Source organism: Hippocampus guttulatus, chromosome 4, assembly GCF_054856545.1.
Source record: "Hippocampus guttulatus isolate MCC_2025c chromosome 4, RoL_Hgut_1.0, whole genome shotgun sequence".
NCBI classification, from domain to species: domain Eukaryota; kingdom Metazoa; phylum Chordata; class Actinopteri; order Syngnathiformes; family Syngnathidae; genus Hippocampus; species Hippocampus guttulatus.
This window is the reverse complement of record NC_141264.1, coordinates 4,794,467-4,820,353: the sequence shown is the minus strand read 5'-3', so window position 1 is coordinate 4,820,353 and position 25,887 is coordinate 4,794,467. Positions and strand designations below refer to the sequence as shown.

Sequence of the window (25,887 nt, the reverse complement as noted above, 5' to 3'; positions counted from 1 at the left end):
GCAAAACAATTGACACTCACCTCTCTGATGGTGTTCCGGGACCGCATAGCCGTCGATGTGCTCTTGGCTGAGGCAAATGGAGCGTGTGCAATGTTTGGTGAACAGTGCTGTTCAACCACGCCCTTAGGGCCCCGCACACTGAACCAGATCATTCTGGAGTGACAACACCCTTGTCGTCAGAAGTAGTGGGTAAGACCTTTGTAACGTGAAAAAAAAATTGGTGTGTTATGTCTTAATCTCCCTTACATTTTTTTCTGCTTTACGATGCAATGACACTATGCAGCCAATCACGGCATTGACAGTACTTGCGCATGTTCTCTGCTCCATAACAATAACGGTGCGGCGGCGGTAAGTGACGCTAATGCTGATCTTTATCATGACGAAACGACCAGGCAGTGAACGTGATGTTGTGTCATTTGAATGATGTTGGAATTATACAAAGACTCCATCCATTTTCCGAACCGCTTAATCCTCACTAGGGTCGCGGGGGGGTGCTGGAGCCTATCCCAGCTGTCTTCGGGCAGTAGGCGGGGGACACCCTGAACCAGTTGCCAGCCAATCGCAGGGCACACAGAGACGAACATATACAAAGACTCAAGATGGGAAAATGGATTGGTCAAGAACCCCCCTCCCGCCACAACCCCCTCCTGTCATGATTCGGTTTAGGGACCAACAGGTGGCACTGTAGGGCTCCCCCGGCAGCTGCACACCTGTTGGTCAAAGGTAATTAGGGCTTTAAAAGGACTCCCAGCCCGAACACTCAGTGTCGGGTCATTGTTTGCTCCTGCTACTGTCATGTTTGTTTGTTTGCTGTTCCTTTGCTGCTGTCATGTTTGTTTGTTTGCTGTTCCTTTGCTGCTGTCATGTTTGTTCTAGTAGTGTTTTGGTTATTGATAGTTTTTGTTTAAGTCATGGTTTTTGTTTGTTACTTTGGACTTTGTTTTGGATTTAGTTTTCTTTGTTTTAAATACAATTCGTCAAGTACACCCTGCTCCTCCCTCCTACCTGCTTTTTGGGGTCCACCACCACCACGTAACGTGACACCTCCCCTCTCACCATGACACCATGACATTCCCACCTAGACTTACAACAGCCCCTCTCCTGGTCATTTATCCATCTCCCCAACACAACGCTTTCGTCGATTCATTCATGACCCCGCCCCGGCGGACATCTGACACACCCTGGACAGGTCCCTTAACATCCCTTAACGATCAACATGTGGTCATTGTTGCGTGCTTTTGCTTCTTGTTCTACTAATAAGATGTTGACGTCCAATCTTTCCACACAACCCAGCCGCCTGTGACGATGATGCCGCTGATACCTTTATTTAAATCATTTCAGGTGTCGGACTCTTACGAGTCCAAGAGGGGGAATGAAGTATGTATTCTGCTCATATTTAGTCATGATGTATAACTTTTACATGCTTTCAGTGAAACTCTGCGTCCTTGAAGCAATCATCACTTAAAATTGGAACACTCCCTACTGGAGACCTTGTAGAGAGGCACAGACATAGGAATCCACCAGTTGATACAAGCTAAGAAACGGTTTAGGAGAAACTAAAGTTCTGATGTCACACCTTGTGTTTCGGTACCGCCCTTTTGATGATATAAATATGTGGTGAATCCCTTGCTTCTTTGCACTCGTGACCACGGCAGCCATTGTCTGAAAACCGCGGATACCAGGAATATTCTGCAAATAAAGCCTTCAAAGGTACTGTTCATCGACTCCAGCCTGTATTTGGATAACCAACATCCTCCTCGTCTGAAATTCAACGAACACGCGGGGGAAAGAGGGTCACTTTGCCCCCAATAGATCATCGTGACATATAAGTATCAGGGTTTGGATCAGGTAGCTTCTGGTGGGGGTTCTGGGAAGTGGAGGTAGAAGTGTCCACTAACCCTCACCCCACTAGTCATTAAGTGCTTTGACAAGCTGATCGAATTTTTCATCAAATCCATCACTTTGGATCCTCACCAGTACACTTTCAGGAAGAACCACACCATCACCCTCAGCACTGGCTCCCCTCAGGGGAGTGCTGAGTCCCCTCCTGTTCACACTACCATCCTATGACTGCTCCTCAAAATGGTCATACAGGGAAATTTGCAGATAACACAGTGGTAGTGGGATGCATCATGAACAACGATGACTCAGAGTACAAAAAGGAGGTAGAACATCTGGTGGAGTGGCGCAAAAATAAATACCTTTGCATCAATATATCAATAAGAAGACCAAGGAGATTGGGATGGACTTGAGGAAAAACAGTTACACCCTCACCCCCTGCATTTTGGAGGAGATGCGTGTAAGTGGACTCCAGCTACATGGACCTTTGGGTTCACCTTTTCGAGGACTTTTTTAGTTTGCCAAGTCTTGGGACTGGCTGGGCTAACCTGGGCTCTCGGGTATTAAATTTTGTGTCAAATAAAGTGCATTTGTGAGTTGGTATGACAATAAAATTTGTTTAATCCTTGAGCACAGCATTGTTGCTTGTGAATTCAGACATTTCACATGAAGAAAAATGTATTGTTGTGTGTACCACTTTCCTATATCACTCTTTTTTATAGTATCCCAGTGATAATTTAACAGCTTGAGCCCTGCGAGTTCCAGGGGCTCGCTGATCAGAAACATGAGTCCCATTATGCATTTAGAGAGTCCCAAATTTCGAATTCTGAAATGGTCTACTTATTCAATTGCACATGATAATAACACAAACAACAACAATATCCATTGATAATAGGTTTATTTCTTGTAAAAAAAAAATGCTGCAAAAATTTTAATAATTCAGGCATACAAAATTTGCTGAGAAATACAGGTAGGTTCTTATTTCATCCAGTGGTTCAGTCTTTGAGTTCATATTTCCGCAATAAATTTCGCAGCACTTGTTCGCAACAGTTGTTTTAACGTTACACAACTTGTAATCATCTGCTTTCCACGAAGTGAAGGCCAATCTCAAACGGAAATCTCGTCACTCGTCACGCGAGATTACTTAATGAAATCAAAACAACAGTGGCGGCGATTTACCTTAGTTTTTTTTTTGTTTGGTTTTTTTAACAAAGAAATTTCCTTGTATCCCAAAAACGCACATTATTTGGAACTGTGCATCTGGCGGGAAAATTATGCGTCTAGGATGCGGGACGCAGAGGTAGCGGGATGGCTCGTATCCATTTTTGGGTTGTTATCACACATTTCATCTTAACCACCACTGTTTTCTCAACTCAACTCAACTGTATTTATAGAGCACTTTCAAACAGCCATCGCTGCATACAAAGTGCTGTACATGGAGCAATTTAACACATACAACAAACAGTAAAACAAATCGGTAATAAAGACGATAGAAAGCACCGAACTGCAATACCTAGAACAAAGTCAAATGCCAAAGAATACAAGTGAGTTTTGAGTTTTCCTAATGTATTGTCAAACTATTTTAAAAAAACACACACATGTGTAAAGCAGACTTTTTAAATATTCCGTTGTCTAACTCAATATATGACTACGGCAGAGGTCTTGTGATTTGCAAACGCAATTTTCACGGAAATGTTCATCAGACCCTATGAAAGACATTCTATTCATAAAAAATGATACATTTCCAGAAATAATGGACAATACCATCAACTCTAACCATTGCTTCCCTCCCCAAGATTCAGGCAACTATTCAAGACACCACATGTTTACTCTTTCACCCCTGGAGATATTGTCTCTGTACGATAAAACGCCCACTCGCTCAAGGGGAAAAGACCGGCCTGGAGCACTCAGTGTTTTCGCTGCCTGCGTTTGTTCATATTGATTGTGAGGGCTGAGGACAGCAAGCTTTTCACTTGTCATGCGACTGTCATTTGCAGTAATTTTCACTGAGCCATACTAATGCTTGGATTCTTCTTTAGTAAATTGTTTGACATAATTACAGTTCGACACAACTATCAGATGTATTTTCTTCTTAATTAACATAGTAAAAAAAAATCATCAAAGAAATAAAATAAAAAGTGCTTTTAAGAGAATAACAATGAACTGAAATTACACATTACCTTTCTCAAACTAACAAACTTTAATTAAAGCGAGAATGCCCTTTGTTTTCGTCCTCATCAACTAATTTCATACATCATCTCTTGGGGTTCATTTTAAATGTACAGTATTTATTTTTGGTGTTATTGTATGGCCACACGAGAAGAAACGTCAAACAGTCATTTGTGAATTGTAGTTTACTTTATTACACAATAGTTAGTGACCGTTTTCTTTCCTGCCCGTGATATAAAAGAAGACAAGATGAACTCATTAACCAAGTACCCCATATATTTTAAAAAATAAATAAATACTAAACTGAAATGTAGCATTTTTGAAAAAATAAAAATGAACAAACGACATTTAAAACAACAAAAATCAAAACCAAACAAAGAAAAACTATGATGAAAAATTCTGAACTAAAATAACCCTGTTCCCAACGACTGTGCCATGAGAGATAATCTGGTGGGCCACACAAAAAACGGTTTTGATTTTACTCCAAATAACGTATTTTTGTTCCATCTAATAATGTCAATGATAAGCAGAAAAACTGCGTAAAACAGAATAATTTTGTGAACAACTCCATAGGCCCACATTTTGAACTAAGGAAATTTGTAACGAAATTGAAGCAGTGTCATCGTTATTTCATTACATAGAACAGTATATGCCAATTTGTGTGTAGGTTATTTGTAAGTGTGTGTGCTTTTTCAGACTGTTTTTTGAAAGTCTGACTCTTGAAAGTATCATTCATCTGTTTGCACCTGTTTGGGCTGGCTAATTGCAAGCAGCTGGTCCTAATTAGCAGGAGTAAAGTTCCACTCCATCAGTTCAACATAGCAGCATATCTTTTGGCGTGAAGTTAAAAAGGTTTAGAATTGCACCCAGCATTATACCTTTTATCTTTTATGTAAACCTAACAGCCAGTAAAGCTTTCATCGTGCTTGCTGATGTTTGTTTCCCAGGTCTTCTGAAATGTTTTTTAAAGCAATGCCTGGAATCCTTTGATCAGTGCTATGTAGTCAAGTCGGTTGCCGATGCGGCACTATTTATTTGAAAATCCAGGAAACTATCTAAACTCACCAGTTGGCATTTGCATTGTACAGTTTAACTGTTGTTATGCTTCAGTATTTTTCAAAATAGTACACACATAGACTGTAAGTAATCATACCTTAACTCTCTCTCTCTCTCTCTCTCTTGGATTATATTTACAGTGGCAGGGAGACTGTTAGTATGACTGCACCTTTTAATTTATGCATAATAACGCTGCCCCTGCCGGTAGATTTTTTTTCCACGTCCTGTAAATGCAGAATGTAGAAGACTTAATTAATTAAACATGTTGGCTAACTAGGGCGGCCCGGTAGTCCAGTGGTTAGCACGTTGACTTCACAGTGCAGAGGTACCGGGTTCAATTCCAGCTCCGGCCTCCCTGTGTGGAGTTTGCATGTTCTCCCCGGGCCTGCGTGGGTTTTCTCCGGGTACTCCGGTTTCCTCCCACATTCCAAAAACATGCATGGCAGGCTGATTGATCACTCTAAATTGTCCCGAGGTGTGAGTGAGGGTGTGCATGGTTGTTCGTCTCTGTGTGCCCTGCGATTGGCTGGCTACCAATTCGGGGTGTCCCCCGCCTACTGCCCGAAGACAGCTGGGATAGGCTCCAGCACCCCCGCGACCCTAGTGAGGATGAAGCGGTTCGGAAGATGAATGAATGAATGTTGGCTAACTAGCACGTGCCAAATGCATTTTAAAGTGCATTTTACATAAGAGCGCAAAAACCAGTTTGTGAGCCTGATATCAGTTCAAGCTTGACTTGCCACTTCGCCTTCTTGCTAACTCCTGTTTTTCACAATACGAATTATTAGAATTAATTTAATCATGCCGAAATTCAATTGATCAAAAAAGAGGAGCGATCATTTATTCACATTAAATTCATTATTAGCCATGGGAGTTATGGTGACATTTCTCACGAGAGCAGTTTCAACAATTTTGCATGAGCATTTTGCAGGGTTCCCACGGGTCCTTAAAATTCATAAAATTACACAAAAAATAAGTTGTAAAATTAAGTTCTTAATTGTCCTTAATTTTCAGGGAAAGCTTCTAAAATCAATAAAAGTCCTTAAAAAATTATTTTTATTCGAAAATAAATTGAAGTTTTATATTTTCTAAATTAACATTTTTCTTAGTGTACTTTATTTGAGAATGAATTCAAGTTGTTTTCATTTTCCTACTTGTAAAACAGGTAGAAAAATGAAAATTTGACATACAGTATGTCAAATAAAGAGTTAGCTGATTGCCCCTAAAAATAAAGATGTGCCCTTCCTTTGGCAGCAATGATTTGAACACCAGCCCAGTGATATGTGGCTTTCTGTTCAGCCTGCATATTGCTGAGCGGGCATTAAATCCACTGTGAATCCCCTGGTGAATGGAGAAAAGGTCCTTAAAAATGGCTAAATTCGTCCTCAAAAGTCCTTAAAAGGCCAATAAATAAAATGCAAGTGGAAGAGTGGGAACCCTGTTTTGGTAGGACTCCAAATTATACAACCTCAAAGGCATTTGTTATGTTGTGCTGGTCTCTGACGACAGAGCAAACATAAAAAGCAAATTAAGCAGAAACAGGCAGACAAAAAAAATAACTTGCATTTAGCCCTTCTGCACTTGGACACTGAATGTCCACATCGGTGCTCACAAATAGAATGCAATAGAAGTGACACTTTTCATTGACTTATGATTTAAGACAAACATTTCCAGAAACATTTAAAGTAAACTTTTTTGTTTTGTTTTTTGCTTAGAAAAAGCACTTTATTTTACCTCATTTCACATTTTCACTTGTTGCATAAGCACAAACATAGACAAAGTAACACAGAACAATTCATGTAAAAACACTCCTCAAATACATATTATTATGTGTTCGGAGCATGATTTACACCCCACCATTTTTTAGCATGCACCAAGCATGTTATACATTTTCCTGTCCACGTGATGGCGTAGTCGAGGAAATGATTCATCTTGAAGCCCCGAAGCGTGTGTGAAGTATTTCCCTGCAGGGCTTCACTGCTTGATGGGGCTTCATTTTGCCATCACTACTCAAAAGTATCAACTTTCAACAACAGGAAAAAAAAATTCTCTAAAGGTTTTTGACATCAAATCAATTGTATCGCCTGAACAGGGACTTGAACCCTGGACCCTCAGATTAAAAGTCTGATACACTACCAACTGAGCTATCCAGGCTCTGTATTGCTCTATTTCTTAGCGGTCTACTGCAAAATAAAAGCATAATATGGGACTGAAGATATGGTTCCTTCATGAGCGACATGGCTGCATTGTTGTACTTTATTGAACCTTTTTTGTGAAATACTTGATGCGGCCCAGAAACATCCAGACTATCTGAACTGCCCCCACGTTTAAATACAGTTTGTGACCCCATGCTTTTACGACTTTATTGATGGAGTTGATTGACTTTATTTGAGGACATGAATGACTTCATTTATGAACTTTACAGAGTTTATTGGCAGACTCAAATGATTTTCTTGTTTCTCTCATATTCCTTGTCATCCAGGACGACTATTCTGACGGGTCAGGGTTCTGACTCGAAAGTATCAACTTGTTTTGTCTTTGCTGAACGAGATCACCAAGGTGGTGGCCGCACCACATGGAGCATCTGTGCTCACACCTTGTGACAGATTCTTTTTGCACGGTGACGTGGCTTTGCAGGCTCAGTCGGGTTAAGCTTTTCAGAGCATTTCTGCCCCTTTTAGATAATGTCCTAAATCTCCTGGTTTCCTGCTGTCCTTGATGCTTTCTGCCTGTGACACTGTCCACAGAGTTTACGTAACAGTGACAACCTCCTTAAACTAGGAACCTGCTCTGGTGGGGGATGACAATTCGGCAGGCGACGCAAAATCTGTCTGCTTTGCATTGTGGGGTTTATTGAAAGAAAGCTTTCCTATTCTCTGCTGAACATAGTCATTTGTCCCCCCCCCCCCCCCCCTTCCCTACTCAGATTTAATCTTGACTCTTCTCTCTTATTTTTTTCTCATCATCTTCCTAAAACAGCACAAACATGATTTCCCTTGCTGTGTTTCCAGGCTCGCTACTTTAGAGAGCAAACCTGCTCTTCTGTTGTTCAGATTGTTCCCTCAGAAGTCAATGTCATTGTGCTGTTTGAGTACAAATGCAAATATCTTGTTCAATGGAGGAAACCCCATTATTTTTTTCTTCTTTTTTTTTTGCATGTGTTGAACACAAAACGAGCAACAAACACTGATGTGTATTGTTAGTCTGGAATGGCAGGATGCAATGTGATGGAAAATGTTGACATTTATGTAAAGTTGACATTTCTTTGGATTGATCTGATTATTGTTGGTGGTCACATCAGATTGTTCCAAACGACCCGCCCCCCCCCCCCCCAGAGGAAGAGGAGGATGTATGTAAATCAGGGGTGGCCAACCAGTCAGAGACGAAGAGCCAATTTTTTTTACTGAGTTACTGCAAAGAGCCACATCATATCCTTCCTCGCGCACGCACGTGCACACACACTTTTTTGGCCAAAGATCGACTTTTGAAGCGACCAACTTCTCACGAATGACCCGATCGCGCACGTGAAAGCATACACACACACACACACACACACACACACACACACACACGCACTCACGTAGGTGCCCACCAGTGCACTCACGCACATATGCACGCACACCACGATGAGCAACAGTCGGAATGGGCCGAAAATGAATGAAAGCTCAAGATACAAACAAAAAATATCTTTATTTCCCCACGCATTTCCTCCTCCCACCCCTTGCGGTCGACTTGGGACCAGTTTGCTGGCTCCCGGTCGATTCTGATCGATGTATTGGGCACCCCTGCCTTAAAATCAGAGGTAATTCGCTGACTAGCTTAGCACTTAGCGCCGTTGTTTGCGCATGAGCGGTGATGCAGTCATCTGATTGGTTGCTCTCTATGTCAGTCAGGTAACGGGATTGATGATAGGATGACGGAGTACGTTCTGTGAAGTTGGCGCCTTGTTTGAATGGCATCGCCGCTGCCGAGGCGTTTTTGACGCTTGTCGTGTGAGAGGCCGGGAGCCGCAGTGAACCAGCCAAAGAGCCGCATGTGGCTCACGAGCCGCGGGTTGGCCACCCCTGATGTAAATTATCAAATACAAGCTCAACAGAATGCAGAACCCTGCTTGAAAAAAAAAATCGGAGATGCGCCTTATTGTAGAATGCTGTTTACTTTAGTCGTCATTTAAGCACTCTAAAAAGTAGTGTGTTTCCGGTAACCCGACCGACCGAGAATTTCTACGTCGAAAAAAAACTTTACAGTCGGCATTTTTTTCAAACAACCCTCTACATTTTTGTGTAGAGGGTTTACATCGGTGGAAACTCTCGTGATATTCAAGTTGAGCGCGTGCGTCGTTTGCCCTGTCCTCTGTCAACAAGATTGAAACATGGCGGCGGCCGCAATCTGCGACGACAGTTTAAACCGCGTTTTCTGTGTTACAGTTGCATGCTCGCACCGTAATGTTAAGGAAATAGCATCCATTGATGTATCGAAAAAAATCAGCGAACTATTTGATGAACACCACGGGCCGAGTAAACGCCGGCCGCGGAGTGGCGGGTTCATTGTCTTCTTGTTTTATGTTTTATGGTTATTTTGTTTAAATTTTTGATGGAAAAAAAAGATAAAAAAAAAAAACTTTGTCCGACCTACCGACACTATGCTGAAATTTGATGTTACCGGAAACACACTATCTTTTTTGTTTGGCCTAATATATGCTTTTGATCAGTAATGTTTAACTGTGTTTCAGTTTTACTTGAAATTTTACTGAGACATAATACAGCGGTACCTCTACTTACCCACATCTCTTGATACGAAATTTTCATGTTACGAAAAGCCTCAACAGGAAAATATTGCCTCTTGTTACGAAAGACATTTCAAGATATGAAAGGTAAAATATTGTATGGGCTACTTCTCGCGCCTCCGAGTTTCCTGGACGCAACATACTTGTAGCTGTTCTGCCATTGGCTATTACCAAGCATCTTACTGGCCTCCAATTGGCTAGTACCGTGTGTGTCTATGTGTGTAGATAGATAAATAGATAGATATGTGTCTGTGCAGCGTCCTCATCATTCGCCCCTCGGGCCATGAGGCGATCCGATAGTTTTACATAGATGTGAATCACCCAGGGCGGCCCGGTGCTCCAGTGGTTAGCTCGTCGACCTCACAGTGCAGAGGTATTCAATTCCAGCTCCGGCCTCCTTGTGTGGAGTTTGCATGTTCTCCCCGGGCCCGCGTGGGTTTTCTCTGGGTACTTAAGTTTCCTCCAACATTTCAAAAACATGCATGGCAGGCTGATTTAACACTGGAAATTGTCCCTAGGTGTGAGTGCGAGAGCGGATGGTTGTTTGTCTCTGTGTGCCCTGCGAGTGGCTGGCAGCCGGTTCAGGGTGTCCCCCGCCTACTGCCCGAAGACAGCTGGGATAGGCACCAGCACCCCCCGCGACCCTCGTGAGGACACGCGGATCGGAAAATGAATGAATGAATCACCCAGAAAAAGTGTTCACCAGTCCGGCGATCGCTCACTATGCTGATGTCTGCCATAGACATTTTCACAGGATTGTTAAAAGCCGACAAAAGCAAAAGTTATTGGATCAGTTCTTTCCAAAACGACAGGCAAAGACCACTTTTGACAGAGAACATGAACTAAAGAGGGCAAAAACTTCACTCTATTCTTTGTTTTTTACATTATGCACAGCTCTCATTTGTTGTGCAATAACCTAATTGTAACATGTATTTGTTAAATATTTTAATGCATTTTTATGCTTTAGAAAACATGTCAGAATTCGGGCATTTACATGGAAAACGCATCTCTACTACAAAATCTTCCTGTTAAGAGATTTCTTCCAGAACCAATTAATTTCGTAATTAGCGGTACCACTGCATATGGTATTTTTTGCTCCATAAGGCACTTTGGAGTACAAGGTGCACCTTCAATGATGGCCTATTTCAAAACTGTTTTCATATACAGTATAGGGCGCGACATATAAGGCGCATAGAATACATCCTACAATAGTGGCTGCAGTTGCATTACGCATCCACGAGATGGAGCGATGCTGAAGGCAACACAAGACAATACAAGACAGCTTTATTTACTGTATATAGAGTTTACGAAATCGCTACAGCGATACCAAAGCGCTTTACAGAACATTTAAAAAATGTCTTGCTTTTTTATTCCATATGAAAAGATTAGGAAACGTAAATATGGGAATATTTTTTTGCCCAAATAATGTCCCCTGGGTTGAAGAAAGAAAGAACCCTTTCAATTTGAGTGTGGATGAATGTGCAGTAACAGGAAATTCTACTGCGTCAGTTGGCGCTTCCACCAAAAGGCAGACTTCAAACTCCTACTCTTTTCTCTCGTATGCATTCTTGCAAAGTTGCCCTTAAATGTGTGGGTGAATGGCAACACAATCAAATGCAGGCGAAGGGCTCTCAAAATATGCACTTTTTTAACAATCACTGGCCATTAAACAGAGCTGTTGTGCTTTATGAAGGGAATCTGAGTCTGTGCAAATGGCAAAGGAATAGTCTCCCTATTCCCATACGCCTCTCTAATATTGGGACACAAAGGAAGATATTGTTGCAAGGATTGTTGCACAAATGTGATTCTCTGAACAAAAACTAATGTGTTCACATCCTTCGTTGTGAGTGGGAGGTGTGTTAGTGTTTCGAGCGTGGTTAGGTTCCTGCAAAGCAGCAGAAAGTGCAAATCCTTTGACGCACAGCTGATGGAGGAATGAAAACAGGCCACAAAGCCGTCAAATTGAGTTTTGGTCGGCAAAATTAGCTTGTTTCCCTTTTTAAGATCTTGATCATGTTCCAGCTGTTTATATACTTTATGTGCTCCAGTGGAGATGAGCACAGGCCTGCTTATTTGGAACCACACCAGTCAACAATTATGTTTTAATAAGATTAAATAAGAACACTGCAAAAGCAAAGTTTTTCACATAAACCTCACGTTTGAAGTGTTCTCCCATCTTTTCCATTCACTGCCAAAAGCAGACGTGATTTATTCATTGCTTGGTTTATCAATGAATCGTAGTCCAAACTATCATCCTGTGACAACTTTTAATGAAAACAAAGTTAAAAATGTTGGTTTCTGAAATATTGCAGAGTTACTCCCATATACAGTACATGATAGTTGTGATCGATTGGAATATCCCCATCTAAACCGCGACATACGGTTGTCATGCCGCAAATTGACGTAATTTCCGCTTCTTACTTTCTACCGACCATAAAAGACTTTATATTCATGTCTTTCACCACGCCAATAAAGGACTTGGTGCCTGTTCGCTCCAAAAGTGTGCTGCATCTGAGTTTTACCATGTTAGTTTATCTCTGCTTGTGTATTTCTGGTGAGTTGATGCTGCGCATACAAACACTTCCTCGATTCAAAAGAGCAAGATTTCTTGCGGATAGAACATGCGCAGAACACAAACTAATGTACCTTTCAGTGGACATATTCCCAGTTGCGTTTATATGAACAAATATTCAAGTTAGAGAAGGAGTAAACTGGGGAACTTATTTGTATTTATAAAAACCTGAATATTAGCATATTAGATTTTTTCTAGTTATTTACATGGCCATCTGAAACTGGAATACTGCTAATATTCAGGTGTGAAAGAGTTATTGACTGCATGTAAACGTAGTCAATGATGTGCAGTGCGGTGAATTTCATAACAGACGTCATCCTCAAAATGTGCACACGTCTGCTATAAGCTAAGTTTCAAAGTCAACAAGAAGCTGTAGCTTCCATTGAAGAAAAACAAAGATTGGTTCACTTCTCCTGTCCCATGTAAATCAGTTTCATTCGTATGAAAATATGAATTCAAAAATATATTTGCGTGTATTTCATTTTGTACCTTAATTGAAATACTTTTCAAAACTTTTAATGATGCTTCAATCATTTTATACTGCTCAGCAATGTGATAGCAAGAAAAACGTATCCGTTGGCAGCCACTTGAGATCAGTGTGAATAGTGCATTTAAAGCACCGGTGTCAAAGGCAAGTCCTGGGGGCCAGATCTGGCCCGCCACATCATTTTATGTGCCTGCGAAAGCAAATTAAGCATGTCACGTGCCATAATGCTTGCTCAAGTCTGAATCAAAATTTCAAATTGTCATATGTAATCCACAACAACAGTCATTATTCTTGACTTCCGATTTTAAAACTAGTTATCCATCAATTTGTTGTGTGCTGTGTATGTAATATGGGGAGGTGATAAAACATTTATCTGGTTTCCCAAAATTCATAAAAGCCCTCCAAGGGAAACCATAACTACAATGTGGCCCGCGACAAAGATTCAGATTCAGATTCAGAAAACTTTATTTATCCCCGTGGGGCAATTAGAGTTGTGCGAGAGTGGCTTATTCTCGAGACAGTCAGAGCAAAGGATAAACATAGGAAGAGAGTAGGGCTGTAGGCTTAGCACTTGAGGTCTTGAGGTAGTGCTTCCAGCAACAAAAACATCATTGCACATTGAGCAGTATTGCACAGTAAGGACACAGTAAAGACAGTATTGCACAGTGAAAACAGTATTGCACAGTGAAAACAGTATTGCAGGTCAAAGGTATTGCACCGTAAAACCGTATTGCACAATGAGGTGTGCGAGTCTGTGTGGTGGGGGGCAGGGGGTGTCAGGGTTCCTTGGAATAAGAGTTTAAGAGGAGAACAGCCTGGGGGACGACGGTGGATCTCCTCCTCGCAGTCCTGCAAGCTGGGAACTGCAGCCTGCGGCCAGAAGGCAGCCATTCGAACACGGGAAAGAGAGCATGTGAGGGGTCCTTCATGATCTGAGCAGCCAGACCACGAATCTGCTGCTCACACACTGCAGTCAGAGGGCGAGTGGGAAGTCCGATCATCTTGGAGCACACTCTGCTGATGCTGTCCAGGCGGTTCTTCTCCTGCAGACTTTGGAAGTGGAACCAGCAGGCCATAGAGAACGAGAGGACGGACTCTATGAATGCCTGGTCAAAGGTCTGCAGATTGAGTTTGACACCACTGATTTAAAGTGACAGTCCAAGTTAAGTGGGAGGTTTTGGATATGTTGGGAAATGCACTCTGACGCCCTAACACCACCCTAACAATTCATGTGTTCAGAAAGGCAGAGCGTGCCCCCTTCCCATTGATTTAGAAACAGAGCCTATTGTCAGGTCGTGGTCTGATAGCAGACCGAATGGAATGTGGATCCCACAAATGCAGAGTCAGACAAATGGTGATGACGAAAAAAGGGTTTATTACAGAAAAGCGAGGGAACGACAAAGTATTCAACAAAAGGTGCTGGCAAAACAGGGAGCCAGAGAAAGTAGAACGAGAACACAAAGCGCTTGCCAATTACAAGGAGAGAATGATTTTTGAGAACATAAAACAATAGAGGTTAGTACAATAAACGGAACCAGGTGCGATATCAAGACAAAACAAATACTCACAAACCCGAACGACTACGACGAGGAGGGCGACTAGAAGCATGAACGAGACATAAAGCACATGGGCAAAGCGGTAGTGATGGGTCCAGCGACACCGATGCGTTGACGCATGCGCCGGGCTCACAGAGCAAACCACGTGTCGGTGCATGTGCTGCTTCATTACGTCACGTGATTGACACGTGAACTGCACCGGCGCAGTTTAGACTGCATCGGCTGCGTTGACACAGTCAAGGATGCTAATTGACACATCGGCTGCGTTGACACAGTCCAGGCTGCTAATTGACACGTGAACTGCACCGGTGCAGTTTAGACTGCATTGGCTGCTTGGCACAGTCCAAGCTGCGCCACTTAGTCCAGGGGGCGTCGACTCAGTGCAGGGGGGGTTGACGCAGCAAAAGTCCGCACAGTGTATCCTAAGGAAGTGCGTCTGGCGACACGATGCAGATTGCCGAAACAAGCCAGACCTCACCCTCGCTCGAATAAAAATATATGTTTGGGCAATACGCAAAACATGCTGATTATCAGAAAAAATGTGTCCGTCTGACTTCGAGCGTCATGTCGGCTGTCATATAATAGGCTATTATTATATGAGAAGTGCTTTATGAACGTTTGTACTGTACGTCATACTCCAGTTGATTGAGAGGTCCCGCCTATAAGGGGGAGTTCCAGAAAGTGACTGCGAGTGAGCACACCGCATGTTTGATGACTCTGCCACGTTGCTATTAAAAGTCACATAAAACGTAAACCTTGTCTGCTGACCATCATTACATCGGCTAGGCTAGTTTAACTGTTGTCGTAGTTCAAAGCTTAATATGTGGCGTGGGTTGGGTCGGCGCCGCGAGTACGTGCTCGCGGTCACGCGCTCACAGCAGAGAGCAGCAGACTATCGACTGCTGAGACGCGCTTCACTCGAGTGACGTTGCTACAGTACGTTCATATTATGGAGCAGCTTCCGGACAAATACAAATTGTCCGCCGTGTAGAGCCATTTTGATCTCCTTTTGGAGAATAAGGTATTTATTAAAATCTCCTTGTTTCTCCAAGTGCCTCTCGGATTTTTGACATGTCTTATTCCATTGTGTGTGTGTGATCTCCATAACAGGGGAAATAGCATGCATTAAACGCAACAGACTGAAATTTAAAACACTGGAGCATCTTATTTTTCTAAATCAAAATTTGTGAAGACAAAGCCCACAAGCATCCTCATTGACATGATTTTCACATTATTGAAACACATCGAATGATACAATATGAATGCATGGATGTGAATGATATTGTCAAGGGTCAATGTCATCTTTAATGTCAAATATGCTTTATGTATGACATGTAGCATAGATGAAATTTCTTCCTCTCAATCCTCAGTGCATACATGCATGCAAACATGCTGTGCATTAAACACTTAAAAAAGACATGTAATCTGAACAGTATAGACAATACAATACACAATACAATACATGCTGATTTATATAGTGCTTTCACAACAGCAGCAGCTGTAACAAAGCGCTTAACAAAACAGTTACCATAAAGTAAAATAATAAACACAACACAACATAAAACACGGACAGTCGTGCAATCCTAACCACTTTTCCGTCACACGCTTTGTTTGAAGCAGTTTGAGATGAAAGAGGACAGAATCAAAGTGTCCTTTAACCAGTAGATCAGAGACGTCATGCTCAAAATGTGCACATGTCGGCTCCAAGCTAAGTTTCGAAGTCAACAAGAAGCTGTAGCATCCGTTGACAAAAAAAGAGATTGGTTCACTTCTCCGCGACTCTCGGTTCCAAATACGCATCGGCGCTCTGCGCCGACGCTCCTTTCTCCTCATCCTCAACTTCAGCAGCCATCCATCCAGCCGCACCAACGCCAACTGTCCAACAGCGCCGACATCTCCACTGAACAAAACGGGGTTGTGAAAAATGCTGCCCATTACAGGCGCAAAAAACACAAGCGCCCAGGTCTGTCCAGCACCGACAGTCAATGGCGCCGACATTCCTCCCAATCAAAATCTGTGCTGGTACAGGCATGCTGCCGAGAAGGCGCAACCACCAAGGACAGATACTTCTCCTTTGACGAATGTCGTGGCCAAAAAACGCTGAAAACAGTCCATATCAGGTCCACACGATGAAACAACATGTGACAAAACAAAAAGAACAAAAAAGCAAGGCTCTTGAAGAGCACTTGCCGAAGGCTGCCTACTCGGACGCCATCTTGGAAAAAAAAATCAACGCTTGCAACAAGCTGTGTCTAAAATCTGGACCAAGTACAAACAGCATGGGAAAGTTGTTAAAGGCAAGCATACTGGTAGACAAAGGAAGATTTAAAAATGTCAAAACAGCAAACTCAAGCAACATGTCTTAAAAACAGAAAAGGCAAAGCAAAACAAATGAGAAACCACTGGGAGGAAACAGGAGTTAGTGTCTATGACCGAACTGTAATCCACCATCTGCAATATAAACAGCATAAACAACAACATAAACAATGGCGCTTGTGGCTATTGTGGGTAGAGTGAGGTAGTGCATTGTATACACGTCATCATCAAATCAGTTTGTTCAGTCTGTCAAGTGGGTTGGCTGCAGGGATTTTGAAGGTCCAGCAGGTGGCAGTGGTCAGCAACACAGTATCAGTACAGTATCAACACAGTGTGTCATTGTGTCGACACGCCTCATGAGGCCTCATGGACCCATCACTACAAAGCGGTGAACAAGAGCAATAGTCTGACGAAGGAGACAGGTGGTCGGTGTCTTAAGTAGGCAGCACAGATTGCCTGATTCAGCACAGGTGCACCGCTGGAAGGTGACGCCCCACACTCCAGCTGGTGCTGAAACACTCAAAACAAAGACAAAGCAAACCTTGACACCTATGTTATACGTCCCTGCTATTTTCAGCCATTTTTATCATCCATAAAGTTTTGGACAATGATAATTATATACTGTACCATGCAAAAACCACCATGAATTTTATTTATTTTTTTTTAACTATTCTATCGTGATCGTAACTAGAATGTCACTCAGAAGAATGAAGATCTCTATTAAGTCTGGACTGTTCACAAAAATTTACTTCACTTCGAGACACTTTATTTACAACCAGAGTCCTCTTTTATTGTTTAATGTGAATGTTTGTTATGATGGTGTGATATACTGAAGTCTTGTTTTACGACACCTTTGCCATATTGTCATGTTTTTAACTGTGAACTACAGGTACTGACCTTTCCTTTTTTTAATTTGATTATCACAACCATGCAACAAAAATCTATTTGCAAAGAAAATGTGAGCCGACTTAAACAATAAAAAAGCTTCACCTACATTTAACAAAGGCTAATTCATGCAGATACATGCTGTACATTTACGTAATTTCGAATTTAATGGACACACTTGGATAAGCAATTTAGTTATTTATTTTAAAATTTTGTAGTCATATTAAAAGGACAATGAATAGTGCGAGAAAATTCACACTGAGTTTACATGAAACGTCCAGAAAAGACTCAGCAGACACAACATGAAGTTAGATATTGTGACTGAAAAACTGAATCCCTGAATTGTTTGCAATAGACTAGGGATCGGGATCTGTTTGACTAAGAGAGTCATGAAAGCAAAATATTTGGACATGTATTTCGGTGAGAACCATATATATATACAGTATATATATACAATACAATACACTCACACTGCTAGTCGTTTCTCTGATGCCTTTAATAACCTTTGCGTACCCTCGTCTAACACAGAGGAACTCAGCTCTTGGTTCAACTCATCATGCCGTGCCATCCTGGATTTGATGGCTCCTTCAAAAACTGTGCTCCCAAAACCTAAACCCGAGCCATGGTTTAACGACATTACCCGCGCAGCTAGGCAGGGGTCTCGCAAAGCCGAACGCAAGTGGAAAAAAGACAAATTGCATGTCTCTTATCAAATTTGGAAAGACTGCTGGCGTAACTACCAGCTCACAGTGAAAGAGGCCAAAAGAGAATAACCGCCACAACCCACGCGCACTATTTAAAACGATAGATTCTGTACTCAAACCCCCTCTGCCTACTTGCTCGGATTCTTCACCCGAAATGTGCAACAGATTCCTTCAGTTTTTCATTGATAAGGTCTCTACAGCTAGGACTCCGGTCTCAAATACCGCATCTGACCCCTCTGTCCATGTTCCATGTTCAGCTGTGCTAAATTCTTTTGAAACTGTGTCCTTGACGCTTTTGGAGGATGTAGTTCGCCAGACGAAGCCATCTGGCTCCCCTTGTGACTCTCTTCCCCCGCACTTCTTTCAGGAGGTTCTCCCGAGTGTTGGCGCATCGCTCTTACATATCATCAACAGCAGCCTCTCTTCTGGTATAGTTCCCCAACAGTTTAAACATGTTGTGATCCAACCCTTGATCAAGAAACCTGGTCTTGATCCAGATGTGCTGTCAAGTTTCAGGCCCATTTCCAAACTGCCTTTCATTTCCAAAATTCTGGAAAAAGTGGTGCACATGCAGTTGAAATTTTTCTTGGATGAACATAACATCTTGCAGGTCTTCCAGTCAGGTTTCAAGACAAGCACGGAGTAGCCCTGTTACGTGATTCTAATGACATCCTCCTGGCAAATGACGCTGGAGACCACGTGTGTCTAGTTTTATTGGACTTAACTGTAGTATTTGATACTGTGGATCACAGTATTCTGCTGACTCGTTTGCAGCACTTGGTGGGCATTGGCGGCAGTGCTCTTGAGTGGTTTAGGTCCTATTTAGCTGACAGAACCTTTTGTGTCAGCCTTGGCTGCTCTGAGTCACGCACTGCTCCTCTGTCATGTGGTATTCCACAGGGCTCAATTCTGGGGCCTCTGCTGTTCTCGCTGTATCTGCTCCCATTGGGTTCCATCTTAAGGAAACATGGTATTCCCTTCCACTGCTATGCAGATGTCTGCCAGATCTATGTCCCACTGAGCAAGAAAGACGCCTTCTCATTAAGGCCACTCCTATCCTGTCTGGAAGAAATCAAAACCTGGATAATAATAATAATAATACATTTTATTTATAAGCGCCTTTCAAGACACCCAAGGACACTTTACAATAACAAAAAACACAAAACAATATGGGTTGAGCAGATGGCACAAAATGTCTTGAAATTCAATGAAAAGAAGACAGAGGTGATATTATTTGGTCCCAGTGGCCTTTGTACATCCCATCCTGTAGACTTGGGCCCCCTGTCTCCTTATCTTAAGTCAACAGTCTCAAACTTGGGCCTTAAACTGGACAGTGATTTCAAACTTGATCGGCAAATTGGTGCCGTTGTTAAATCCAGCTTCTTTCACCTTAGACAGCTGGCCAAAATAAAACCTCTCCTCTCACATGAACACTTTGAGACAGTAATTCATGCCTTTGTCCCATCCCGGCTCGATTACTGCAATGCCCTTTACTTTGGAGTCCGCCAGTCCTCCATTAAGCGCCTTCAGCTGGTCCAGAATGCCGCTGCTCGCCTCTTGACTGGTACTCGTAAGAGGGAGCACATAACTCCTACTCTGGCATCCCTTCACTGGCTCCCCATACATTTTGGAGTTATTTTCAAGATCCTCTTATTTGTTTTCAAATCTCTGAATAATCTCACGCCACCTTACCTCTCTGAGCTCATCCTCAGGTTTGTGGACCAGACATTATTAGAAGTACCAAGAACTAAACTGAGGCTCAGAGGGGATCGAGCCTTTTCTGTTGCTGGTCCCTCTCTCTGGAATGACCTCCCACTGAACGTTCGGCAAGCCTCCTCGCTGCCCATCTTCAAAACCCTCCTCAAAACTCACTTGTATTCTTTGGCATTCGACTCAACATGACTTAGATTTGTTCTTGGTTTTACTGTTTGGTGCTTTCTACCGCCTTTGTTACCGATTTGTCTTACTGTTTATTGTGCATGTTAAATTGCTCCATGTACAGCACTTTGTGTGCAGCGATGGCTGTTTGAAAGTGCTCTATAAATACACTTGACTTGACTTGGCAATACAATACAATACATGCTGATTTATATAGCGCTAACAAAACAGTTAACATAAAGTAAAATAATAAACACAACACAGAACATAAAACACGGACAGTCGTGCAGTCCTAACCACTTTTCCGTCACAAGCTTTGTTGTTTGAAGCAGTTTGAGATGAAAGAGGAGAGAATCAAAGTGTCCTTTAACCAGTGGATCAGAGACGTCATGCTCAAAATGTGCACACGTTGGCCACAAGCTAAGTTTCAAAGTCAACAAGAAGCTGTAGCATCCATTGAGGAAAAAAGAGATTGGTTCACTTCTCCTGTCCCATGGAAATCCATTTCAATTCCAAGCGGCGACTCTCAGTTCCAAATACGCATCGGCGCTCTGCGCCAACGCTCCTCTCTCCTCATCCTCAACTTCAGCAGCCATCCATCCAGCCGCACCAATGCCGACTGTCCCACAGCGCCGACATATCCACTGAACAAAACGGGGTTGTGAAAAATGCTGCCCATTACAGGCGCAAAAAACACAAGCGCCCAGGTCTGTCCAGCACCGACAGTCAATGGCGCCGACATTCCTCCCAATCAAAATCTGTGCTGGTACAGGCGTGCTGCGGAGAAGGCGCAACCACCAAGCACAGATACTTCTCCTTTGACGAATGTCGTGGCCAAAAAACGCTGAAAACAGTCCATATCAGGTCCACACGATGAAACAACAAACAACATGTGACAAAACAAAAGACAAAAACACCAAAAAAGCAAGGCTCTTGAAGAGCACTTGCAGAAGGCTGCCTACTCGGGCACCATCTTGGAATATATACATATATATATATATATATATATATATATATATATGTATATATATATATATATATGTGTATATATATATGTGTATATATATATATATATATATATATATATATATACACACCTGTATACTGTATATATACAGGTATATATAAAAAAAATCAGCTCACAGCCAGGCATGGTAAAACATACGCCAGCTTAAACATACGGCATGCATGCACACACGCTAAAAACACGTTTTTAAAAAGGCAACGGAAGCAAAACTGAGTTCGGTTGTACTTTATTTAGCCATTTTACAATTTTGTTTAAAAAAAAAATTAATAAAATAATCTTGAATTGTAAAATTTCATTTTACAATTACGTTTTTCTCTTCACCTCTTATACGCTCACCCTTCACTCATTGGCGACTGGTACCTGCTAGGGGCGTGCCTTTAGCGTCCTCTTACACGCCCACCCTTCACTCATTGGCGACTGGTACCTGCTAGGGGCGTGCCTTTAGAATCCTTTTACACCTACCCTTCACTCATTGGCGGACTTCCGCATGCCTGTCGGCCAGAAGCGCTCACAGTCATGCTTTGAAACTCGGCTCATACACTAGACGCTCCGCATTATAAGGCGTCCTGTCGATTTTGGAGAAAATTTAAGACTTTTAATGGTGCCTTATAGTCGTGAAAATGCGGTATATCTGTAACAGGTGTAAATCTGTGGAATAATTTTGAAATGGACCTGAAAATGAGTAACTCGTTTGCTCAGTCCAAAAACAAATTCAAGAGAGTAGTACAAGGAAATTACACAAATCAGAATTAAGCTGATAAAATTTGATACATTTAAAAATATAGAAATGCATTAGAATTACATTGATAAACGAAATGACATGCAGTATCCGTAATGAATATGAGAAAATCGACATATAAATGTGCTAGAATGAGAATGTACAACAACCGAAAGTTGTATAAATAGATAAGTACAGCACACATATAGGTAAAAGCATTTGTTGATATGTAGACGATTTCCTTTTTCTGGATTGAAAAATAATCAATTCATATATTATATAACAAGGGGTAGGACTAGATAAGTTTTTTTACTTCTCCCTACTCCTTTGAACATATAATTTGTGATGATGACTATTTTCTTTTCCTTTCTTCTTTTTCTTTCTTCTTTCCTTTCTTGCCAACTTGTTGCTGTATTTTATATTTAATATGTTCAATAAACAAACAAACAAATGTGATCTGGCTGGGGGCGGGGGGGTTCATGGGGACAAGATTATTTTATTAAATTTTTTCTTTACTGAAAGGCTTAATTGGTCGTGGTTGAACGTACTAAACACAAAATATCAATAAAAGTACATACAAAACATGGTACAAAGTGATTATTTGACCAATTTAAAAGTGTAGCTACATTTTCTTCCTGTAATCCACCTAGAATCCTACCCCCTGTTGGGACCTGGATAATCATGTTTTTTTTAAAATCAAAATTATCCATATCCTACTGGAATGTTTTGAACATTACAAACTGAATGTTTTAATCAGATTGAAACTAGGATGAGAGTTATGTGTGTCTCATCGGATTTTAGAGTCCTTCTCTCCCTTTTGAAAAAACCCTTTTCAAGATTTGATCCAATCCAATAACCAAAATCCAGTCAAACTACCTTGGGACGGGTTGCACCTGGACACAATTTATCATGCAACTTCCCCATAATCAGCTATCAGGCATTAGTGATGTTGGCCTGAAGAGGAGTGTTTGACAAAGCTTGTATTTGGAACAAAATGCATCAACTTTCTCCCCCCCAGATAACCCCGCAAAGGAAGATGAAGATGCTTCATCCTCATCAGCCTCCGACCCCAGCTCCTCACTGTTTGATCACTGGGGTCATGACCTGGGCCCAGAAAGCCGAAGGGTTGCCATCAGAAAGTTCCGCTATTATGGTTACAACAGCTACCTCAGTGACCGTCTCTCCATCACCCGGCCAATCCCGGATTTTCGCCCAGACGGGTCAGTCGGAGAGTGACTTGTCATAAAGGCCTGAATGTGGAGGTGTGGAGTAATGTCATTCCTCTGTTTTATCTTTCAGATGTAAAAACATGTGGTATTCATCCAAGCTTCCTCAGTTGAGTATCATCTTTATCTTTGTCAATGAGGCCTTGTCCGTGTTGCTGCGCTCCGTGCACACAGCCATCCAGAGGACTCCGTCCCATTTACTCAAGGAGATTATACTAGTGGATGACCACAGCACCAATTGTAAGGGTTATTAACCTTCCCCAGTGGTTTTATATTGTGTTAAGACTGATGGTTTGGCCTGAAAGCAACATTCTGTAAATATTAGCAGTGTAAGGAGACACAAAATTCATTCAGTTAGATATAGTACTGTCAGGATTCGATGTTGGAGCCTTTTTAACTTACCTCTACATTTCCCATGATTTGACATGTAGTGACTTCTATGAAAACTCTGAAGCTCACATGCTGGCTGCATTGTCAGCCATTGAGCTGCCACTTTTTTTCTTTTTTTTTTAGCACTACAGACCAAGGAAAGCAAGGAAAGGATCTTTAAATAGCCACTTCACCTCTCTGAGCTCCACCTCAACAGACCTGCCCGGTGCCTCAGTTCTACGGACCAGACATGATCAGAGTTTCCAAGAACAAAGCGGAGGCTGAGGGGAGATTGAGCCTTTTCCGTTGCTGGTTTTTCTCTTTGGAAATACCTCCCGCTGAACATTAGGCTAGCCCCCTCACTGTCCATATTTAAAATTCATCTTAAAGTCAAAATGTCAGCATCTGACATCCGCTTATTGCACTAAACAATGCACTATCTAACTTTACCCACAATAATCACAAGTGCCCTTGGTTGTCTCTTGAGTGCAATTTATTGTTTATTATGATTTGTTTATATTTATATATTTATGTCTTTGTCTTTTTATGCAGTTCAGTTTCGTCGCCCTTATTTTTAGCTGTGTGTTTCAATGCACTGCATGTTTGCACTGTGGTTGAGAGGAAAGAAATTTTATCTGTGCTGTATGTTGCACATAGATATTATCTGACAATAACGCTGACTTGAGTTGAAACTCATTTTTATTCTTTGGCTTTTGACTCAGCATGAGACTTGATTTTTAGTTTTACTGGTTTTGTGTTTGCTACTGTCTTCATTATTAATTTGTTTGATTATTTGTTGTTGTATGAATTATATTTTCTCCATGTACAGCACTTTGTCTACAGTGGTGGTTGTAAGTGCTCTCTAAATATAGTTGAGTTGAGTGAAGTACAACATATTGATCATCTAAAAATGAAAAACACTTGGTTGTTCCTAAATTTTTTTTAACCAAGAAAAAATATATATATACTGTGTGTATATATATATATATATATATATATATATATATATATATATAGCTAGCTAGCTCAGTTGGTAAGGCACCGGTTTGGGAGACGGGGGTTCGAATCCCACTTGGGGCAATATGAGCACATAACACCATCCGGTGTGGGTCCTTGGGCAAGACCCTTCACGCTAATGCATACCTCATACAATGAGAGACAATAGGGGTGTTCACACGGCAAGATTTGGTCCGGTGCTACGCCGGGGCTGCCCCAGTAGAGCGTTCACACGTGCAAATTAGCTCCGGCGTAGACCCGGAAAACAGCTTACACCGGACCAAATTTGATCCACCTCAGGGAGGTGGTTTAAAAATTTGCTCCAGAGCAAATGCTCGTTTGCGAAGCAGCACTGGTGTAAATTTGCACGTATGAACGCAACTGGGTTAAATTTGCTCCAGAGCAAATGCTTGTGAAGAGTTTACGTACGGCGAGAATGCGTTGCTTTCGTGTTCTGTCGGACTTCCGTCATGTGTTTAATAACGACACAAGACTTAGCTGGTAACATCTTTCCTTTTGTCGAAGACTGGACTGTCTCAGAGTTGTTTGTGTAGTTTGTTCATTTGTTGTGTGTTCACAACCCCCCGCCCCCCCATATAATTTATTTTGTGATTTCCTCTCTTGATTTTCTGTTTGGCGCATTACGTGTTCGCTTTTCTGAGTGTCATTGAAGTCATCGTTGATTTACGTTTTCGGGGGCGGTCATTCTCGAGCAGAAGGCACGGAGACCGAGAAGGAGAAAGACGTGCCTGTGCAGTAGTCGTTTGAGTTGTGTATACGTTTTAAAAAGAACCAACACGGCAGCTCATTTGTTTTCTGTCGTTTTGCTCCGCTACAGAAACTGCCGTGTGAACGCAAGTGGGGCTGCACCGATGCTGTGCCGGTGCTGACACGCTCAGCGACTTTGTACGTGTGAACGCTCCACACAATTTGCTGCGGTGCAAAATATATCGCAACAAAATACATCGGTGCAGCGCCGGAGCAAATATGTGCCGTGGGAACACCCCATATAAAACGAATGACATGCCGGCTCAGACATCGCCCGACCAAACAAGGTCTGCGTCAGGTCCCGGGGAACCAGAGCACCTTGATGAAAAATGGGCGACTGGAACTGGTGAGATGCATAACATGGCTCTGTTGGAATGCTACTACTCAAGCAACCCTAGTCAGAGGGGTTACATGCAGAGAGTGTGGGCTGAATGGTGACTTCAAAACCCACAGTCACGGTTGACCGTAGCTCAGTGTTCCAACATCCACAAACAGCAATTGCTTTCACAACTTGAGAGTGATGAGGTACGACGCA

The 25,887-nt window shown here is 42.1% G+C and overlaps 1 protein-coding gene and 1 non-coding gene across 4 annotated transcripts in view; one reads left to right on the top strand and one right to left on the bottom strand.

The window, feature by feature from the left end:
* Positions 1-25,887, top strand: part of LOC147205713 (polypeptide N-acetylgalactosaminyltransferase 18-like) — a 151,222-nt gene that overhangs the window by 66,480 nt on the left and 58,855 nt on the right. For all 3 annotated transcript variants that reach the window (XM_086109309.1, XM_086109310.1, XM_086109308.1), the window contains 2 exons: positions 23,012-23,213; positions 23,293-23,459. In XM_086109309.1, the coding sequence (XP_085965435.1) occupies positions 23,012-23,213; positions 23,293-23,459 (369 nt within the window). The remainder of the gene's footprint in view (positions 1-23,011; positions 23,214-23,292; positions 23,460-25,887) is intronic.
* trnak-uuu (transfer RNA lysine (anticodon UUU)) lies at positions 7,146-7,218 on the bottom strand. Its single transcript has one exon. It is a non-coding gene; the product is annotated as a tRNA-Lys (tRNA).